Source organism: Pteropus medius, unplaced genomic scaffold (genome assembly GCF_902729225.1).
Source record: "Pteropus medius unplaced genomic scaffold, Ma_sr-lr_union100, whole genome shotgun sequence".
Taxonomy (NCBI): Eukaryota; Metazoa; Chordata; class Mammalia; order Chiroptera; family Pteropodidae; genus Pteropus; species Pteropus medius.
The window spans coordinates 4,004,699-4,026,494 of NW_024352947.1; the positions used below are offsets into that span (position 1 = coordinate 4,004,699).

At 46.8% G+C, this 21,796-nt stretch overlaps 1 protein-coding gene across 1 annotated transcript in view; it reads left to right on the forward strand.

Annotated features, from left to right (window-relative positions):
• The window catches only part of RYR2 (ryanodine receptor 2), a 535,670-nt gene that overhangs the window by 461,473 nt on the left and 52,401 nt on the right, over positions 1-21,796 (forward strand). The window contains exons 76-82 of the mRNA XM_039850351.1: positions 630-733; positions 2,209-2,260; positions 7,453-7,506; positions 16,523-16,622; positions 17,874-17,953; positions 20,819-20,895; positions 21,637-21,710. Of these exons, the coding sequence (XP_039706285.1) occupies positions 630-733; positions 2,209-2,260; positions 7,453-7,506; positions 16,523-16,622; positions 17,874-17,953; positions 20,819-20,895; positions 21,637-21,710 (541 nt within the window). The remainder of the gene's footprint in view (positions 1-629; positions 734-2,208; positions 2,261-7,452; positions 7,507-16,522; positions 16,623-17,873; positions 17,954-20,818; positions 20,896-21,636; positions 21,711-21,796) is intronic.

Genomic DNA, 21,796 nt, shown 5'->3' on the forward strand with positions numbered 1-21,796 from the left:
GAAAAAAAAAAATGTGTCAATGGTTCAAGCATGAACTCATTTACCATTCTTTTCATATTACCGTGTAGGGAAAGAAAATGTTTCACTTGATAATCAATTCGAACGGCCATGTGAACGAAATTTTTGTACTTGGAGTGACTTAGCATTTTCTTGCAAATCTTTGTCAACTGAGCCTTCCCTAAAGCGGAGACCTGTGCAGCAAATATACTTTTAGATAGTTACAAATCTGTTTATAGGAATAGCATTCAGAACTGGGACATGATGGGAGTCATCCTCACCCAGTAGTGTTTCCGGTCCAACTAATAAATATCTTTTTAAAGCTGCGTAGCTTTGACACAGACACACACAAGCACACAGGCACACACGCACTCGCACAGACACAAACATACATGCACAACACGCACACACGTACAGGCATACACACATACACAGTCACACACAAACATTTACACACAAGCACAGATACACAGCACTCACACACTCACAGCTCTCGCACACACTCACACACACACCGTCACAACTGGAGAAAAGAGCTTTCCGTTTATCATTGTTTCTAACTCTTGCTTCGCGCCCGGCTCTGGGCGAACATTTCATTGAAATGTGGGATTTTGTGCGCTTGACTTTGGCAGAAACCTGGAGCGGAGCCTGCAGAGGAAGAGGAAGGCACCAAGACAGTCGACCCTCTGCACCAGCTGATCCTTCTGTTCAGTCGGACGGCTCTGACGGAGAAATGGTATTGCTGGGAGGACAGATAGAGGAACCCATGTCCAAGGGTCGTGTCACGTGTCCGTGTGGCCGTGTGGCCGTCTCATCCTGTTCTCGTTAGGAGACGGAGTCTCGGAGATGCGACTGGTCTGGCACATGGACCATTATTCCCTGAGATCCGGGCTTTACTGTCTACTCTCGTTTTTCTTAACGACTTTACAGTTAGCTGACTTAGTCGATTCCGAGTCTTCTTATCAAGTGATTTTATCTCGATCACAGACAGCCTTTATAAAGAAAACAGCTCAAAGCAAATTCCAGTCCCCAAAGTGTATGGAGACACAGTCTGCCCAGAGTGCCGCGGGTGGGTTGTGCCTCCATTCAGGGGGGTCTGAGGAGGGCTTTGGGAGATGGAGAAGCCGTCATCTCAACAGGAAGTTTTTACGGGACCCGTTTTAAGGGCGTTCTCTGTTTTCCTTGGCTTCTACAGTGTTTTTCACATGCACTCACCAAAGCCACAAAGGCCACAGCGCTGTGGAGTTAAGTAAGAAGCGTGCTGGGGCCAGGAGGTGAGACCGTGCCCAGCCCCCGCCCCGGGCACCGCGCGGTCGGCTCCTGGCGAGACGGGCCAGAGGGTGTAGGACCTGCGTCCGCTTCCCGCCAGTGAGCGAAGGGCCGCTTTGCCCAGGGCCACCCTCCCTCTGCGGGAGCTGGGACATCGTTTCATGACCAGCCCACACTCACAGGTCTGCTCAGCCCCGAGGAGTCCCTGGCCTGTCTGCAGGTCGCGGTACGCGCATTCTCCCTCTGGGCCAGCGTGACCCAGCCTCGCTCACATTATTTCCTAACTTTTCTCCCACTTCTCATTATTTCCTAACTAACAAAACCGTCTCGTCCCTAAGCACAGGGCGACTCTCTGTCTGGCACTGGCAGGTCATGAGGTATTTCTCATAAGTGAGTTTTTCCGGTGGCTGAAATTTAACGCTGCTAAAAATAACTTTGCAAATATTAGGTACTTTTTGATGGAAACCTTTCTTCATGAATTAATGGTTTCCATACTTCTTATAAAGAGGATAATAAACATTTTTAAACTTCCCTTATGTTAAGAATTATTACGATTTTATAGCACAATGATTCGGGGAGTCTTTCCATCAATGTCAGACATCACTTCTGTCAGAAGTCCCTACCTCATTTAAATTTGGTTATTTCAACTTTTGTAGTTTTAAGAGAGTAAAGTCATTGCATTTGTGTGTCAATCAGTAGAGCGTTCAGTTTGTTTTGTGGGCCCGAGGGCGGCTTCGGGAAGCTAAGGCGGCAGCTGTGAGGGGGCCCGAGAGCTTTACTTTCTGCTTCTACGATATTCTGATGACTGTGCCTAATTTTTGTGTTTATTTCATTTTAAACGGTATAGTTGTTGAAAAATAAAGGTTATTTTATACATCGATGGTGATTTTGCATACGATTAGCCTTCTGCTTAAAAACGATGTTTTTTCTTATTTTCCATAGCAAACTGGAGGAAGATTTTTTATACATGGCGTATGCAGATATTATGGCAAAGGTAAATAAACGTCAGTCTTGATTTTAATGTTTCATTTTAAAAAAGGGAAATCGTTTTCATCTGACAAAGAATATATGTATTTCTGGATTAAAATGAAGTACTGTTAAACTTTAGACGCCTAAGGCATCCACCTCAGCTTTCCACTGTGGCACGAATCTGTCCTGACATCTTATTTACGGGGCTCACGAACCTTCCAAACGTCCATTCATCCAACAGATACTCCCTGGGCATCAGGGTACCGAGACAACATGGTGCATGAGGAAGGAAGGCGCACCCCCTGCCTTCTTGGAGTTCACCTTCTGATGGAGAAGACAAACTTTAAACAAATGATCGCAAAAAACCTCTGCTGAGTTTAGTGGTGGCGGAACTATTAGAACTGGGAACGGATCACATAGCGCGCTGGCGGTCGGCCCGGTCTGAGGTTAAGAAAACCCTTGACTCGTGCGTGATGAGTTGGCCACGCAGACATGGTAACAGCTGGTGGTTACTGTGTTTCTCCCGCAGCGGGAGGGCGAGGAGGGGGCGCGCCCGACAGAGGAGCCGGAGGTCTCCGCGGCGCCGGGGTCGGGCAGCCGGGTGGCTGGCAGGGCCGGGTGCTGAGCTGGGGGCACAAGAAGCCTCGCAGGCCCGAGGGGAAGAGTGGGGGACAAATTAAGTTTTGGAAATTGAGTTGAAGGTGGCTGTGAGATGGCTAAGTGGAGGTGTCACAGATGTGACGACGTTCACGTCTGCCGTCCGCCCCTCAGGGAGGCTGGTAAACACAGACTGGGCTCAGTAAGGCGACTGCAGCCGTGGGCGCGGGTGGCCTCGCCCAGGCAGCGAGGGCCGCGTGAGAAGGGACGGCCTGGGGCCGGGCCTCTGAGGACGGGGGCGGTTGGGAGATGGAGCGAAGCGGAGGGGCCCCAGGTGTGTGGCCGGGGGCGGTGGCCGGGTGAGGACTGACTGCACATTCGTCACGCGACCGTGGTCGGGGGCCGTCGGCACAAGTGTCGGGCTGTGGGGAAGCGAGCAGAGGGTGACGAGGCCGCGAAGGGGAGGGTCAGAGGGTGGCAGACGCCGAGATGGAAGTGGGAGGGCGAAGGATGTCGTTTTGTCCTTTGGCCGTTTGTTTAGTTTTTTCAAGAGAAGGATTCGAACCTTCTGCCCTGCTGGGAAGGACGCAGCAGACTGGGCAGGGGACTCACTCGTGAAGTCTTGAGTCGGCGGGAGCGGGAGACAGGACAGGCGACGGAGCACGAGGGGCAGGGCGGGGTTTCCCACGTTATTTGAAACCGTAACCTGAAGAAAGACAGACGTTTTGCCAGCATATGTGAAGAAACATCAAAACAGATACTTCAGAAGAAAATTTCATGAAATTACACCCTTACTGCGAGCCGTATAGTTTGGTATTTTCTATTCTCTTTAAATGTAAGAAACGTTTCAGAGCATGACCAAATAGATTACGTGTCCAGTTTAAAAGACAGCGGCTTGAAAGATGACTCGGGAAGGACGTTCCCCCCTCGTGGAAACTGGCCTGGGGTCCCGGCCAGAAACTGGACGGGGCCGTGGCGTGTGGACCGCCTGGCTCAGGTCGCTGTGAGTCCGTCTCCGTGCCGTGCGGCTTTGCTGTGGCAGCTCTCAGGGCCAGTGCGAGCTCAGAGGAGGCGGGAAGTTAGTCCCAAGGGGGCAGCTTTGTGCCAGACGCCGGGCATGGAAGTTTCGCGTGTCACTGTGAGAGTGGCTGAGTCGCCGGGTCTTGGATTCTGGCGAGAATAAATAAGGGAACGGGGACAGAGGGAGCTGGCGTGAGGGGTCGTAAAGGACCCTGGGCTGCCGCCCTCTGCGGTCCAGGAGGCCACGAGCGAGCGGGCCGGAGGGCAGAGCGCCTCGTCGGAGCGACAGCGGCCTGTCCCATGCTCTCAGCTCCTCCTGCTGCGGCGGGATCTGCCCCTCACTTGTTTCGCTGCCCTAAAGCCGAACCTCATCTCTTGTGGTAGTGAAATATTTGATGCGCTCACTTCCTCTCAAGATTTTCCCCTTCATAATGAAATAATCCTGTTTCTCGTATTGTCAAACGTGTCCCAGGAATGCCAGGCTTCCGTCGCCCAGTTCATTCTCGTCCGCCATGCTCTGTCAGCGAGCCACCCAGCTCGTAACCGAGCACAGTACGCTCAGTGCGAGTCACTCGTGCGGGGCATGCTGGGACTCTGTCCTGGCCGATTCCGCCTTCGCACTCTGTACATTTGCAATACGGCGTAAGAATTCATTAATTTTTTAGGAGCCAGATCATGTTTGTTTCCTTTCGAGCTCACCTGTCAACCTGATGTCATTGATGATTTCTGTTGAGTTTTATGTCATGTATGTGTATTTCGACAGCTGATGTACTTTTTAATTAAGTATATGACATCATTCCTCTAACTAGTGTCAGACCATTGCCCAAGACCAAAGTATTTTTAAAGTTCAGTTCCATCATCCAGTGTCCGTTTACGTTGACCACAAGCTCGACAAGTGCGCTCGCCCGTGTGTACCTACGGCGCTGCTTTTGGAGACTGGCATCAAACTTCTTAGAACGCCGTCCAGGGCCTGGGCGTCCCCTTGGCCTTCCCGGGTCTCAGGGTGCACCAGTAGTCGTTTGCATTTGCGTGTAATTGTCTTTGCCTTGGGTCTTGAAAGTTGAACTCAGTTCAGAAGACTGTGTCTTCATGTCTTCCTGCACCACGCAGGACTTTTTGAAGGCATCGTTTACATCTTAACCCGGTTTTTACTGACAGTGTTAATTGTTTTCCAAGCATAGCAGCACAGAATCGGGTTAATCGTAGCCTGGATTCACGATACACTCTTACCATGGGTCCGTTAGTAGCCTCATTTTATTTAGTTAGTTAGTTATTTCTAATAATGTAGAAAGAATACATCATTTTACATTACATTATGTTATGGGAAATACCCCAAACCTCACTTAGCTTTTCACAAGAAAAGCTCGGACCTTGACGGTAACTTACGTGCGATGTTCTGTCCCCGTTCACCCACCCAGCCTCACCGCCAAGGAAACCGTCATCCCGAATCTAGTGTTTTTGTCCAGTACGTTAGAAAGTTGCCGAAGATCAGCTAGAGTTTCCATGTGGTCCCATCATGCCCTAATGTCAGTCAAAGATTTAAAGTGGTTTATGAGTTTGATCGATTTTGTCAGATACACGTATATGCCAAATAGATCAGGCTTAATAGGTTTTATATATTAAAAAAATCAATTTTTAACCTTATCAGAAATAAATCTCACTGAATTTTTTAGAAAGATTTTCTTTGAAAGTTTAAAATATTTTATTTCAATATAATTCTTTGTAGAAAATATCCGTCTGCTAGAGCTCTACATTTTTTATACAAAGGCAAACATCATGTGAATATTATAGCTTAAAAGCATATCATTATAGCTCAAAATGACACATTTTCAGAATGTATTCTTTATCTCAAACCTGGTTCCTCCCCAGTGTTTCTGAAAGTAATGACATTTATATAGGAGGTAATGTTGTACTTGAGAACATTTTAAACTTTGTGTCCTCGAGAGACATGTTGTATTCCTGTTCTCATTTGCTTAAACAGTAAACACACTTGTCAGCGATTAGCCCACGTGTTTTTCACTCCTAATCGGTGTCGGAGGTGGAGGGCAGCCCGGTGCTGGGCACCGTGAGGGCGGATGAGCCCGGCTGCTCCGTAGCCAGCATCAGCGGGACAGTGTCTGTGGAGGGCCGCAGGTGTGCCTTCCCAATGGGTTTTACTGAAGTTCTCTGGGTTTTTATTCCAAAACTCCTGGCTGACTGATGGCATGGAGTCAAGGTGACATTAGCGCCTAGTGGAAAGTTTCCTGCACTCGGAACGAATGACTATAACCTTTGCTTTTCTGGGGGAACATACTATTTAGCACCTGTCCCACCAGTGAAACTGTCACACGGCTGTGTCAGCATTATTTTCTCTTTTGCAAACCGTGTCCACGTTGTACCTGGAAGGATCGATGCTCAGTCCATACCTGTTGAACGAGCGAAAGAATGCGAGGCACCTTTAGAGCCTGTCGCATCTGTCACACCTGTGCCCGGCCTACCCCCCATGCTGCCGCGCTGCACTAGAAGCACTTTTCTGACTGGGAGCGTGTTCAGCCGCTCGCCCCCTGTGCTCCTCGGGCTCGGCGGGGCTGGCCCACCATAAGGAAGCCTCGGGACAGTTGGGGTGACCTGGCGTCCAGGGGTGACGGGCTCCTCCCACCACAGTCCTCTCACTGACCGGCTTCCTCTGGTCATGTGATGCTCCTAATTGTGGGCCGCAACAATAACAGTAGTTAAGATTTGTTAAAAACTGATTATTTTTCAGATACTTATTCCTAAGTGACAGAGAATTTATATTTATTAAGTCACGTGATCCTCTCAGGACTTGGGTATTCGTTTCCTTATTTCCACTTTAAATATGAGGAAACTAGACCTGGGTGGGAGGGGAGTGAGTGAAGCCAATGACAGGCCGCAGCGGGGTTTGAACCCTTGGACCCGGCCAGGCTCTGCGCCCTGGGCCATGCCGAGCACCGCACGGCTCCTCCTGCTGTGGCAATCTCAGTGGCCGGATTAGATAAACGTGCCTGCATGGGTTAGCACGACGGCCATCTCATTTCCGGGAAAATTAACTCAAAATAATAGAACAGTCAGTTTTGCCGTTTTTCTGTAAAAGCATAATATCGGTAGCAGTTACATTTTCCCTGTCTTCTTTTGGACCAAATTTAAAAAAAATGAACTTGAAAAGGGATTACAAGATTTGCTTTAATTAATGGACACTGCTTTCTGTTAATTTTAATTGTTATTGCAAGTATCTGTGTTAGCGAACTGTGATGACCTCATAAAAAAGAGAAAGCAGAGGTGTTTGTCTCTATGGCTTGTGATTTGGTTTGAACGAGGCAAATGCATGAAAAAGTAGAATGTGTATTATGACGATTGCCCTCGCAAATATCTCCATGAGATGGATAAAATTGGTAGTTTAATGTTTTAATTTTGTAAAAGCACAATAAAAATTTCTTTTAATTGATGTCCTCTAAGCTCAGTGTACCTAATGTATTACATATATTTAAGCAATGTCGATAAACTAGTGCAAACGATTTGATATTCTACGCTAAGTTCTTCTGGACTGTCTGCCTCGACATATTCTAATCCTGTTGTCCTTTTTTAAATTTTTCCACGTATCAGAGTTGTCATGACGAGGAAGATGATGATAGTGAAGAAGAAGTGAAGAGTTTCGAGGTAAGATGGATCTTTCTAGATCGTCTTTTTTGACTTGGAAGCATCGTTTCACAGCTTATAACTGACATTTACGTTTCTCGCTTCATGGCTTCTCGCAGCTTACTGTGTCGAGGGAGCTGCATGTCAGGAGCGGGGTGTACAATCTGAGTCCTAACATTTGCTGGCGTTAAGACCGAGGGACATAGGCTAGTTAAATGATCACGTGAACCCATATGTCCAGGATGAGTGCTCCTGAGAAGCTCAGAGACGAGACGCTGCTTCTGATCGTCCTCATCTCTGAACGCTGTGGTCAGAAATTTCAAACAGACACGTGAGGAAAATACTTATTGGAGAGCAACGCATCATCAAGTTTTAATTAAACCCGTGATTTGATATTTTTTTCCTGAATTGAAGAAGTCTGGAAGATTTGGCCTCTTGTGACTTCTGCCCGGTTAGGTCACTCATTCCTGTACATATGCAGATGGTGGCACATCGTGCACCTTGCTTGCATGAGGCAGGAGTGCGTATGCTCCCAGGACTACCTTCTGTTTTATAGTTATTTTCTCAAACCTTCTCAGCTTTTAAACATCTGCATAATTTGAAGTACTGTTCAGTGTTAACTAGCCACAAGGAAAGTAAATATTATTCCCCCCTTCGCGTAGCCTGTTCTTCTGCTTTTTATGATAGAAACTAGGTGTTCTAACTACCGTCTCCTTATTTATTGTTTTCGTTTTTGTTTTTTTAGTTTCTTTTGATTTTAGAATTTTCAAAAAGAAAGAAAGTGGAAGGAAATAGGGTTTTTTTGTTTTGTTTTGTTTTTTACTTTTCTATTGATTTACACGTGTGGCCTTTGAGCTAGAAGTCTGGAAATATATTAGGATCCAGCAGTAAGTCTCTACTTACAGTGGACGCACAAAACGGTGTAGGCGGGGGCTGGACATAGCGCAGTGCCTCGTTCCGGATCGAGATGACGCTCGCGAGCATCTCTGCTGCCTCGAAGTCAGTGTCTAAAAAAAGTACGAGAACAGACTAATTTGAGAATAACCCATGACAATGGGTGGCCGAGAGGACTGCCTTAAAGTTAATTTTCTGTGGAGCGCCATGGTCTTTTCTAACGTGTACATAATCTGTTCTCGAGTCCCTCTTTAGCGATAAGAAACTGAGGTAGATTTGAATGAACCGTGAGCGGCAAATAACGTTGTTTTTCTGACGCGCAGCCGCTCGCCCCCTGCGGGCTGTCTCCAGAGCAGTTGTTTATTGCTATTTTGCTTCTGTCCTCATCCTTCCTAAGGTCACAGGATCGCAGCGCAGCAAGGTAAACTGTGTATGTGTGTGTATGTGTCTGGGTCCGAGTTTTGCTTTCTGTGACATTGACCTTTTTGTTAGACCCAACGTCTCGGATTCTTCCGTAACCAAAGGTCTTGCGATCTTTCCGCGGGCTTCTGGCCCCGGTGCATGCGGGCTCTTCCCGTCCCTGCCTCGCCCGGGTTTATTCTTCTTGCAGTCCGAGTGGCTCGTAGTTTGCCATCATGCTCCGTGCTGGGGCGGCACCCAGCCCCGTCCCTGCCCTGGGCGCTGGGCTCGCAGGTGAGGTCTTTGCGGGGCAGCGTCCGGCCTCATCTCTCCGCGTTTTTGTTTGTTTGTTCGTTTGTTTGTTTTAAATACCAATCTCATCACTTGAAAAGAAACTTGAAAAATGGCCTTCCTGGTGACACTGGAAACAAGTCTGCTTTTCCACTGGGCTGGCGATGCCTTCTCTCAACAACTGGAGATTCTGTTCCGTGCCTTCAGTGTCCATTCCAGCATTTCATTCTAGGGAAGAGCTTGATTATTTCTGTTTCTTAGTATTTCGAATAGTTAAGTGCTTGTAAAATTTGCTGATAGAAAACATTTCGATCTAGCGTTACAACAATATGTTGAGATATAAAAAATGCGGCATCGTGAGGAAAATTTGCATGAGGGATAAAGTGGAGCTCAAGAAACGGGGAAAGTAGGGCGAGGGGGCCGAAGTGCCTGTGTTTTACTCACACGCTCCTCTCTTAAAACTTGCTGCTTGAGCGCGACGATTCGATCCCCCGCTTCATCGTAATAAATGCAAAGCACACTTTTCCTTCAACTCCTTTTTCAATAATTGATTGTAATTTAATTATTACATATAGCCGTTTTTAGGTTTGCACTTACTTCAATATTAAAACTATAAAAAAAAGAACAGTTAAATCTCATGTAGAGGCCGAGACTAACTGAAAGGGAAGAAACGTTTTAGCACTTACCTGAAATGTTAATTACTACAGTTAATTACTTTATTTACCTTGGAATTTTTCATAAGCCAAAGCAAATAATAATAGCAACAAATAAACTATAGGGTTTCAAGTCGAATAACTTTGTTTTTCTTAGCGTGACGTGTTTTGCTCAGTGAGATCATCAAAGAGCTTTGGTACCAGAGCAGACCACGTTTTTAAACTATGAATTTACAAAATATACAGCAGCATTCCTCAGGCGGCTGCTGCTTCTACTGCTGCTCTCCAAAACCTGAGGATACGAAATTAAATGATTGACATGCAGTGAAAACATTCTCTGGAATATTAAGGTACCTTAATGTCGATTTATTACTTACTGAGATGACGCCGGGGCTCAGGTAAGCTAGGGAAGCGGAGCGTTGACTTGCTTTCGAGAACATTTTCTCAGATATTAGGCAGTTGCACATCTTAGGCAGATGCCCGATCTCTAATTCACAGGGGAATTTTCCGATGAGCTCCTGAGGTCCTGTTATTCAACATTATGGATTAAGGACATTTCTTGTGTCTTAAACACTAAATATGTCTGTGGTAGAGCTGACATTCAGTGATAGAAATTTAGGAGACTAACTAAATTCTCTTCCCGATGGGCCTCAGCCATAACTGAAATGACATCATCCCTACGTAAGAACTCAGACCAGTACCCAGCTCATGTTCTACACTATGTGCCATTAAGTGTGGAAGAATCAATTTAGATCCACAGTATCTTACGGACTGATGTTATATAGCTCTACTCACTTAAAATAGCACATTCGTCTGGCCCTTCCCATGATCTTATTTTGAATAGGATTCGTTTGTTTGGTAATTCTGTAGGAAGGAACTGGCTGTGCATTGTCCCTTTGCCCATAGCTACATAAGTGGGTCTTTGGGTTGATTTTGTTCTCTTCATAGGAATGCAATGATCTGAATTAGAAGGCCTTCCTGAATCTTACAAAAGAGAACCCTTAAATATAAAAACATTGAAAATATAGCTATGGATATAAAACATTGAAATAATTGTTCCTTTTTCTAAGAAAATTTAGTTCTTTGGTTCCTACGGCAGAAGCTCTGTGGGACAGCGGGGAGGGATGTTGATGGCCAGTGTTCTCAGATGCTCATGCCTTTGCTGTAACCTGCTGACTGCTAATCTAAGGAAAGCCCCTGTGTTGTAGCAGCCCAGGTTCCCTAGGCAACAAAGCCAGAGATGACGGGCTGACACTTTACTGGAGTCGGGGGTATTACGGTCCCAGAGAAGCGTGAGTGAGGGGACAGACTGATGCAGGGAAGGACAGAGCGTCCACACGGCGTGGCGTGGCGCCCTCCTGCGCTGAGCACGGCCGCTCAGCGATCCCGCCCGCTGCTCCGTTGTGTCTGATGCTCTTGTGTCAGACGCTCCCAGGGGCAGTGTGCACCGCGGAACCTGGGCCTCCTGGGGACGTGGGCCCAGCGCTTTATCTGCCGGGCCCGTCACTCCTCCTGTGTCTGCTGGTCGTAGGGAGTTACTTTCTTCGTGCTTCCTGCTGATGTTAGCCAGCCTTCCCACGCCACTCCGGGGAAGCCAGAGCCAGCTCGGGGCCAGCGTGCCGTCTCCCCACTTCCATCAGCGTGGGGTTAGTGTGTGGGAGCGGGGTAGCAGCCAACTTCCCTAACCACAGTAAGGCCGTGAGTCCTTCCTAGGGCCAAAGCAAGGCAAGTTGCCACGGCCTGGAGACGGGGGGCTTGGGCAGGCGGTTCTGGGCGGAGGAAGCCTCCCTCTGTGTCATAGATGGTGATTTATGCATGTGAGCGTCTGGCCTAAATGGCGACTCCGTAGAAGACGTATATTTAAATATATAATTTGGTGCCTTTTTGACATGCATGATGATTTGACTTCATGTGCCATCATTTTAAAAACAGTGCCAGCGGGAGCTTGTGCTGGACCGCACTGTGCACACGGTGGGGTGCAGACACTCAGGGGGCCCGCCCGAGTGTGAATCCCAGCGGCACCGCCCCTGTGCTCGCGAGCCTCAGCTTCCCTGTCTGTGAAGTGGAGCTGATGGTAGTGTTTACGTCACAGGATCGTGATGAGGGTTGAGTTAGTTTACGCACGGGAGGCACCCAGACCCCGCCAGCGCAGCCAGCCCCGCGCGCATTTGCTGCTATTAATGCCATTTAGCCAGTTTCGCTTTCCCGCTGAGACCAAGCCGGGGGAGCCCGCGGAGCCCGTGGAGCCCGCGTGCGGCACGGGAGGGAGCACAGCCCCCGGCAGGCGACCCGCGCGCCCCACGCCGGCCGGCCGGGCGCCCTGCGGCCACCTCTACCTGCTCTGTGCCTCTGCTTTCCGTGCTGTGAACGAAAAGCCTTGAACTCGGTGTCCTCAGGGGTCTTAGCCACTGGTCAAAGGGTCCAATTTGCTGCTCAAGAGGAAGTTCATTTTGGGGGAAATTTCCTAGTTCTTCTAACCACGTAGATATCAATAGAAGCATATACATTTTTATGTTCTGACTTTTTGTGGAAGAGCAGAAAAAGAAAATAAACCATATTTTTGTAGAGTAGAAATGTCGCAATAATTCTTTATAGAAAATAATGCGTAGCTTCTGTGTGTGTGTGTGTGTGTGTGTGTGTACACACACATACACACATATATGTATCTATACCTTTTCCTAGTTTGGGGTTTAAAACATCACACAGTTATACATAACATTGCCCGGCGAAGGGGAAAAAAGTGTCAGGGCTAAAAGGGATTTGGGGACATGCAGGGGCGGCTTTGGGGAGTGACATTAGCCCAGAAACCGTGCTGTCGAGTCTCTGCGAGTTGTCTGCACTACTGATTCCAAGCTTTTTAGGAGCCAAAATAAAATCACATAAATTTAATAATTTATTCTATGAATAAAATAAAGGTAGTCTTGTTGGGGAGGAGCGAAAATTCCTGAAGCAGTTTTTTTTTCCCCGACGGTCTCTGTGAAGAGGATGACAGATGATAACATGGCAGAGGTCCTTAGAAATTCAGTAGAAGTAACTCTTTGAGGATTTGTACAACAAAGTTCATCCGAGGATGGCTGAGTATCAGGTGTTTGGAAGAATAGGAAGACCGTACACACTTATTTAATTTTTAAAAATTAAATTTAAGATTAAAAAGTTGGGGGATCCATCTACCATTAAACAAGGTTATAATTTTATAAGTGTTTTCCTAGTACTGAGAGAAAAATCTGTATGAAAGTGGCCAACCTATAGTTTCAGAAGCTAGAAAACAGGACAAAATTAACCCAAGTGGAGAACATGTCTCTGACGTGTACTCAGTCTCCCTTAGTCCGAGGTGACCTGTTTCTGTCATGTAGCGAGTTACTGGTACCACTTTACTGCCTTTCAGCTTCATCCTCATATTATCCAGTTGCATCTTCTGTATTTCAGTTTTTTTCCTAGTAACATTGAGTCAGCATCACCTGGATAGGTTATGACTGCGTTTAAGATGCCAGATAAGATTATTTAAATGTTGACTGATACGGTTAATACGTTATGGAAAATATCTTTAAAAAGAGGTTAGGTCCTGGAAACTTCTACTCACTTATAACTAGTTCCCACATCAGTTTAAGAGGGAAACGTTACGAAAACCTTCTCAGCCGTTGCCAGGGGCGTGGAAGCGCAGAGAAGGGAAGAAGCCAGGGAGACTCAGGTGGTCGCTGCCGCCCACGATGCTCGTCCACGCGCCCGAGCGAGGGCCTCCAGGAGCTCTGCGAACGGTCTTGCCGTCGTCGGGCTGCCCTGGCTTAAAGTCCCTGTTCACCGCCATGTGGGGACAGACTACCTCCTCCACCAAATAGCAAGAGACAGTAGTAATCGATTGTTTTTATTTCAACATTTTTTCGCATATAAGGCGCGTTGTTGAAGAACTGAATCGATGTTTTTCTTCAGGCCTTTCAACGTGGCCCCTGTCAAGTGCTAAAAGCTCGAAGCACTCTTAGATAAAACGGAAGAATATTAGCGATTTTATGACACATTTCCGTTATACTAAAAACCAGTCATGATGTTGAATACTTCCTTTCGGCCCCTGTGAATTGATCGTGGTTTGGTTTACGACCACCCTTGACCTTGGAAAGACTGACCATCGTATTAGCAAAGCAGCTGATACCTCTTGGTTCTTCCTGGCAATCAGAACTGTTCGCCTCAGGGAAAGCTCAACTGAGGCTGCTCTTTTCCTGCCCCGCTACTCTGTCTTTGTAACCTGGAAACTAAATTGCAGGGCGAAGGTGTCATGTTTATTTGACCCTTTCGCGACTTTAAGCTGAATCCGGGGTGGGGTTGGGACCCCATCTTTAAAAAGGTGCTTTGAGGCGTGATTTTCCTGAGTAAGATAGTTTTAAGAGATCGGTTTGCAATCTGCTTAGAAGAGTGAATCCGCAGTAAATTTCAAATGAAAGGTTTTTATTTTCCTTTCTACTCGATCTATCATTTTATTGTCTGAAAACCTCTGGGTTGGCTGTCAAGGTTTTATTTTTTTATGTTGCGGTAGAATTTCCAATGACAAGATTAAATCACGGAGCAAATGGCAGGGGTCGAAGGGCGGAGCTCCTATAAGGACACTGAAGGCCTCCTGGAGGGGGAGCCCCCACCCGGAGCCCCCACCCGGCCACAGGAGTCCCGGGGTCGCCCCGACCCCTCTTTACAAAGTGCTTTTCTTGCTGCCTCCGTCACTGCACCTTTTATAGTTCAGTATTTTTTCAAGCGCGTGTCCTCACCGCCCCTGCGACGTTGGTCGTTCTGGACCTTTAGAGGCTGTGTGGGAAAGGTGCGCGTGGTCTCCGCCCGGGGACTTTGTTTTGTGAAGCAGCCAAGTGGACATCCCTCCCGTCTGTGTCCTGATCCTCGTGCTGTCCACTCATCCCTCACGATTTAAGTTACTGAAAAGGACGCCGGGGCCTTGGAGAGTCTGCACAGGTCGTGCTGGCGGATCTTTGAGCTGGTTCCCCGTGTTTAGAGCCCCAACGGCAAAGGTTATCGTTTTGGTTTTTTCCCTCAAGAACACGTGACGTGCTGCTGGCTCGCATCTTCTTTGGGTGTCCCGACGAGTTTATGTCTTGTCACGTCTTTCTACCCCGCTTGCCTCTGCCATTGATGAAGACGACAGGACGGTTCCTAAGCCAGTCATCTCTCATCGCCCTCTTATGGGAACACTCACCAAAGGAGCCGGGGAGGCTGGGGCTGGGCGGCGACAGCCCGTGCGCGGGTCCGGCAGCGGGAGGGGGGGAGAGATTGTTGGATCTGAAAGGAAGAATCGGACGCTGCTCACCGATTCCAAACGCCTGCAGAGCAGACGAGCTCCCCGAAACTGTGTTGTGATGACAATATGGTTTTGTGTGTCCGTGTGGTTTCGTTCTCGTTCTGTTTTTGACTTCACAGGAAGAGGTTTAAACATGAAGGCAAACCTTTTAGGTGTCAGCATGGCTACCTACAAAGCAAAGCTGCCTTTTTCTTTTCTTTTCTCTGCTTCCATTTAGGCCTGCCACATAATTTAAGAAAGAATAAAATTTTAACTGCAAGAGCGCTAACTGTAGTATGAAAAAACAAAAACAAAACCCTGATCGATTTTGTTTTCGCAGCACGATATTATCAAAGATTTAAGAAACCATCTTGCCAGCATCGGCGAGAACTCTCTGGTAACAGCATAACTGTCTGTGTCGGTTGCTTTCGGTTTAAAGGTTTCTTTTTCTCATTCGTTTGAGCCCATTTCTTCCCCCGCTCCTTTTAGTTTACTTTATTTTTCATATTCTGTAACTAGCAAGCCTTCATTTTTTAAACCTCTTCCATCTTCCAGTGTCTATTTTCCGTACTTTGGATGGAAAGTTTATGGCAGCAAAGCTGTCACTCTGGCTGCTTCTGCTGCAGCTCTTCCTGCTCTGAGGTCATATATGTTTTGGCCGTTGTGTTTACGGACATGATACTAATTGACCGTTTCATGTCCCATTGACTAAGCTTCTCTACCACGCCATTTGATGGACTCGCTGTCACAGGGCTCTATGCAACTCTCATTCTGCAACTTATACTGCTTAGTTCCGTCTCAAATCTCCAGCGAAACGGATAGCTCAAGTGAATGATCCTCTCGGTCTTGAACTTGCTGTGCCTTTATATTTTATTTTTATTTTCTTCTTTATGTTTTTAGTGGTAGTGTGAGTGGAAAAGAACAAACTCCAGCCATCGCCCCAGCGGCACCATGCAGTATTGTTTGTTACCGCCAGAAAATACAAAATATAAAGGCACATTGCTTCTTTTTTCCCTTGGGGGACACCGGGGAGTTATGTATCATAAGTCCGCCACTTGGTTGAAGCCTACCTTTTATCCATATCAGCTTTCGATTTTGCTTAAACTCCAACATGTCTCCGTGAACGTTTTTCTGTCATTCAGTGATAACTTGCAACTCGAGCCATTTGCTGAGCAGTATCAAGTTATGGCCATGACATGGGAGATTTTTTTAAAAAACGTGACAAACCTATGCACGAATGTATAATTCAGAAAGTGCACGTTTCAATGATGAAGTACAGTTACTTCAAATCCGTGATACAGGCTTTGGACTGATCAAATTATTAAAATTGAGAAAAATCCATCCTGATAAACCAGTTGAAATAAAACCAAGAGTCGAATATGTTAACATCTGTACAGTAACATCGCTGGTGTTGAAATGGTCCATAATGTTGTCATAGAGCCCATACATGAGGAGATGACTAAAACTGTGGTTTGTAGAGAGCTGCTCACTGACCGCCACAACATAAACGGTTGGGATTTGTGTTCAGGAAAAAGAAATGGAAAAGCAAAAGCTTCTGTACCAGCAAGCCCGTCTGCACGACCGCGGGGCCGCTGAGATGGTGCTGCAGACCGTCAGCGCCAGCAAAGGTGAGCCCCCCGCCCCACTGCCAGCGCCCCCTCCCCTGCCCCAGCGTGCCTGAGCCCTCCCGCACCCCTGTCTCTGCACCTGGGGGCTCCGACAGTCAGGCTGCGGACTATCCCCGAAATCTCTGATTCGTGACCAGCGCAGGTGACTTAAACGCGAGCTCTCCTTTCCTGGGCAGTCTTGACTCTTTCTCTCGGAGTCGTGTTACAAGACATTTCTTTCTGTTCATAAAGCTTTGGACGTGCTACTGTGACACAACCCTAGCAAACTGATCCTATAAATGAGGGATGGGCAAACGTTTCCTGTGAAAGGCCACGTCGTAAATATTTTCAGCTTTGCTGCTACGCGCTCTCTGTCACAGCAGCACGAAAGCAGCTGGAGACAGTATGTAAGCAAACGGCACGGCCGTGTTCCAGTAAAACTTTATTTACAAAAACGGGTGTTGAGCTCGCCGCAGGTTGCAGACCTTTCATATACATGTGTAGACTTTTAAGTGAGGCCTTTTTAGCAATCATAGTAGTAGTATATTTTTCAGTACCAGCCATTTCAAGATGGTTTTTCTTACATTAGTAATATTTTTGAAAACATTTTTACTATAATTCGTCATGCAATGGAAAAGTGGTGGCGGTACACTCGGTTTTAAGCAACCCTCTCCCAAATGTGGAGATTATTTTTATTTCTGAGGTAAGTAGAGGTGAATAACATAATATAAAATATACCAAACGATAGTCAGCTACTTAGATTTAAAATGTTGCCACTATTATTCGAATAACTTAAAATCGTGACCAGTTATCCTAAGAAAACTAGACTATAAACATATTAGGATAAAAGTGAGGAAACCAAAATGATAAAAGTTGTCCAAACCTAATATCGTTGAGGGAGAAGGTAAAGAATTTTCCTTAAAGAAAATTTTACATGACTCATGCTCATTTGAATATCATTTTAAGATTAGCTTCGAATTTGAATAATTTTAGGTCTCAGTATTTAAAAATCGGTTATTCCTTCCTATTCCTTTTTTTCTATGTCCTCGAATAGTTTAAATTTTTGACTCTACTACACAGAATTTGGTAAAAACGTTGATGGCAAAATATGCATGATTACTCCTTCAACCTTTTTCGGTGTGTGTCAGCCTGTCTCCCTCCGCCATGATGCGGATTTGCGGGTATGGATAATTTTTCGAGTGCAGGTTGTGAGGTGGGCCGGGCCCTGCGGCAGGCGGGATGACTGAGGAGAACTCTTTCTCATGTGTTCAGGTGAGACCGGCCCGATGGTCGCCGCCACGCTGAAGCTCGGAATCGCCATCCTCAACGGCGGGAACGCCACGGTGCAGCAGGTAGCGTCGCCGTCCCTAATGGCCGCTGCGGGCTCCCTCGTTCTCCATGTAAAACGTGTCTTTATTTGATGGCCCTTTTGCATTCAAATATCGAATTCTGGGAAGTACACGAACACCCCACGGGAGCACCAGGTCTCTGTAGACTCTGAGTCATGCCACGTGGTGTCGTCACTTGCAGTGCTGCATTTCACGTGACTGAGCATTGGCCAGCTGGTTTGTTTTCTAGGGAAACATACCCTTACCTAGGGCCTGGCTGGGGAGCGTGTTTTGTCACATTGGAGCTCCTGTGAATTGCTTCTCAGGATGTCGTTACGTGTTTGGTGTGAGGTCTACTCCTCGGCCAACACGCGAGCAGGGGGCACGGTTAACAGCTCTCTTGCTTGTAAATCTTCGTAGTCTCCCATGACATGAGATAGGTCACTTCCCGGCCAGGTTGGGATCTATGTTCTGTTTAAAAGACGTTCTGGGCTGAGATTTTAATAACTTCAGCCGGTTGTGACAAAGGATGCTGTCTCTACGTCCTGAAGGCCAGAGCCTGTGAGTTTGTTAACACAGGAGTATCCAGGTGACTGTCAGACTGGGGGCACCATTCACATGGCTGCGCTGTGTCCTAAACTCAGAAAAAATTCTTACGCTAACTGAAAAACAGGAGCAAAACACAGTTTACGTAGCAGATTGTGTTATTCCAAAGCTAAAATCTATTTCTTATTTTTATATTTGGGCTTCTGTGTGAGAAAGAACAGTTTATGAACATGGAACTAATAACTGTTCTTTCCTGGGTGAGTCTTCGTGAGGCAGGGGAAGGAGGGGGAGCTAACGAAAACCTTACAGTGCCCGACCTCCGGCTGCTGCGACCTCAGGACACGGGCGGGAGGGGCAGTAGGACAGAGGCACAGATGTGCTCCTAGACCGCCGGGTCTTAAGAAAAGCAAAGTAGAGAAAATTTGAAGGCTGCTTTGGGTTGGTGAAGTTTGGACTAGGTTAAGTACAACCCAGAATAGCGAAAAACTCCTATGTACCTTTTTCTCAAATTGCGTACTCTTTTCCGTAAATATAATTATGATTTTAGGACTCGAAGAGGACACAGACATAGTCCAAGCCAGGGTTCTTGGCTCTCTCTTTTTAAGGCCTCTGAGGGTTTACTGAAGCCTCTGGACTTTTCCCAGCTCATGTTTACGAGGGCACCAAGTAAAGCTGCACAGGTTCACGAGAGAAAGCAAATGCACTGAAATGTGGTTATCAAAATGTTATAAAACAGGTTTTGGTAAAGTGATGTGTGTTTCTTTAAGAACTCATTAAATAAAGGATCTAGTCCTTGCTCTAATAATTATTGAGAAGAAGCGATTAGCCTAAATATTTTTAAATAGTTGCAACAATTGTAATATGATCTGAAAAATATCTGGAATTTTGTTGGTGGCAAAACCATCTTGGCTGCTAATCCTACTGCGTTGCTGCTTAGGGTACGAGTTGAAAGGAATGCTAAGTTTCACCTAGGAATGAGTGAAAATAAAGATGTCTTTTTCCCATCCAATTTATAGCCATCCTTTTTTGATTTCCATAGTCAATGACCGCATGACTTTAAAAACAAAAAAGGAGAAGCAGAACCTACTTAACCTCTGCACAGTATCTGTCAAAAATGATCTCTTGCTTCATGTTTTACTTCAGAAGACTTAGTTGTTCAGAAACCCTTGGAGCCGAGAGGAGGCTGAGGAGACCGTGTGACGTGTGTGCTTGTTGTCTGTACAGGTCTCTTTTTCCTCCGAACCTTCAGATACACGTTTCGCCACCTGTCTGGGACCGCCTAAGCCGTGTTCCTTTTGTTTTAAAAGACCAGTGATTAATAAATGCTTCCTTTGTTATTAGGCCGATAAGTTCTCACAACCCCCAGCCCCCAGATGGCCGTGCGTTTTGTTGGTCTCTGCGTGTACAGATTCGTGTGTGTGTGTGTGTGTGTACATATGCATGGGTAGGGTGGTGTGCGTGTGCGTGTGCGTGTACAGTCTTTGCATTTAGCTTTCTATTACCTTTGACTCTGATTTCAGGAACAAGATTTCTACCAAAATTTTGACGGCCCAGCCGGGCCCTGTTAAGAGAGCACCGGTAATAGGGGCTATTCTCTCAAATTCGGGATTCGGGGACGGAGTGGCACCCTTATTTTCTCAGAGCCTTTGGGGTGCCCTCTGTCATCTTGCCGTCTTGAATGTACTGCTTACGTCTCCATCACGTTGTAGCCACATTCAAAACAGCTGTTCCATTTGGGTATGTGACGGTAAGCTAACAACATGGACTTTTTTAAATTTATGTTTAACGCAAATTTTGACCACGGAAGCTGACATCATTCTGAGAACAGAAGAGAAGATTTATAGTCAGACGATTCCCACCACTCCTTGCTTTAGAGTCTGTGGCAATGGAAACCGAATTCGTGCTTGGCACATGGTAGTCCCAGCTCGGGTCATAGTGCTGTGTAAGGAGCTTTCGTGTGGAGATCTGTGCCTGGCACCCAGGTGGACCTTCCCAGCACAGCTGGAGCATCCGAATGCTTAGCGATGGATGAGAAGAGAATTAAGAATTACTTCCCCTGACATTTGTGATTTTTATATGTATTAAACTCCTGCTGTTTGTGTGAAGCGGCGTCCTTGTTCCGAGCCACGTTCGTGTGCTGCTACGTGTTGACACGTGCCACTGTGTCGCTTTGACACACGTGTCACTGTTTCATGAAAAAGATGACGTTAGCGATATCTGTATGCGGCAGATATTATTTTATCTTTATCCTGGAGTAGAAAGCACGTCTTCGTTGCTTTTTAACTTGTGTAACAAAATACGAGCGTTGTGCTCAGGGCCCTGTGGTGTTTGTATTTGCTGTAGAAAATGCTCGACTACCTCAAGGAGAAGAAAGACGTGGGCTTCTTCCAGAGCCTGGCCGGCCTCATGCAGTCCTGCAGGTGAGTGCGCGTCCTCCTTCGTCTGCTCGGCCGGCCGTGGGAGCCTTTCGGAGGGTTCGTTTACGTTATGGACGACAGTCGCATACAGAACTTTTGAGGGTTATGCATTTAGAAGTGGACGGTAGGTAGCGTCTCATTTTCTGTCTTGCTGTTCTGTTAGTAACGTCTTGATTCCTAACTTACTCAGTGTTAATAATGTGTCACAACAGCTTTCCCTGTGCTTAAATGAGGACCTTGGAGGATTGGTGTATATGCTGCATACTTGAAAATGAGCATTGTATGATTTTTAAAAGAGAAAACAGAAAATTCTATTTAGTTTTATTTGAGAGCTCGTAGACTGTTTCTCATTTTTCGAAGAAAATGGGCCTTAACCAACTGTTTTGTGATAGTTGTTTTCTATTATAACAGTAATTAAAACCTTCCGACAGTGCTTGACCAAGAAATTGGACACTTAATGTCACGAGCTCTTCTGGTTGGACAGACAGTTATTACTCCTGTCCCTAAGTCCCTCTGCCCCTTCGTGATGGCAGCCGCAGCTGCAGCCCATGGGTGCCGGACGCGGGGCTCCCCCACGGGCCATCTGGGCGCCAGCCCCGGGGCCGACAGCCTGGGCCGGGGCCCGGTCCCGCGTGTGTAGCACGCGCTTCACCTTCCGAGTTGTGTGGTTTTTCGAGGGTGGCTCTCCTGAAGAAAGAGACTATTCCGTGAGTTCTCTGAACGTGTGTCTGTCTGTCATTGCAGTGTCCTCGACCTGAATGCCTTTGAGCGACAGAACAAAGCTGAAGGACTCGGAATGGTGACAGAGGAAGGATCAGGTATTGATGGTTTAAATTAAAAGGGCCACCTGTCCCCGTCCTTTGCGAGATGAGTCGGTTATCAATTCCTTCTTCAATACAGACAG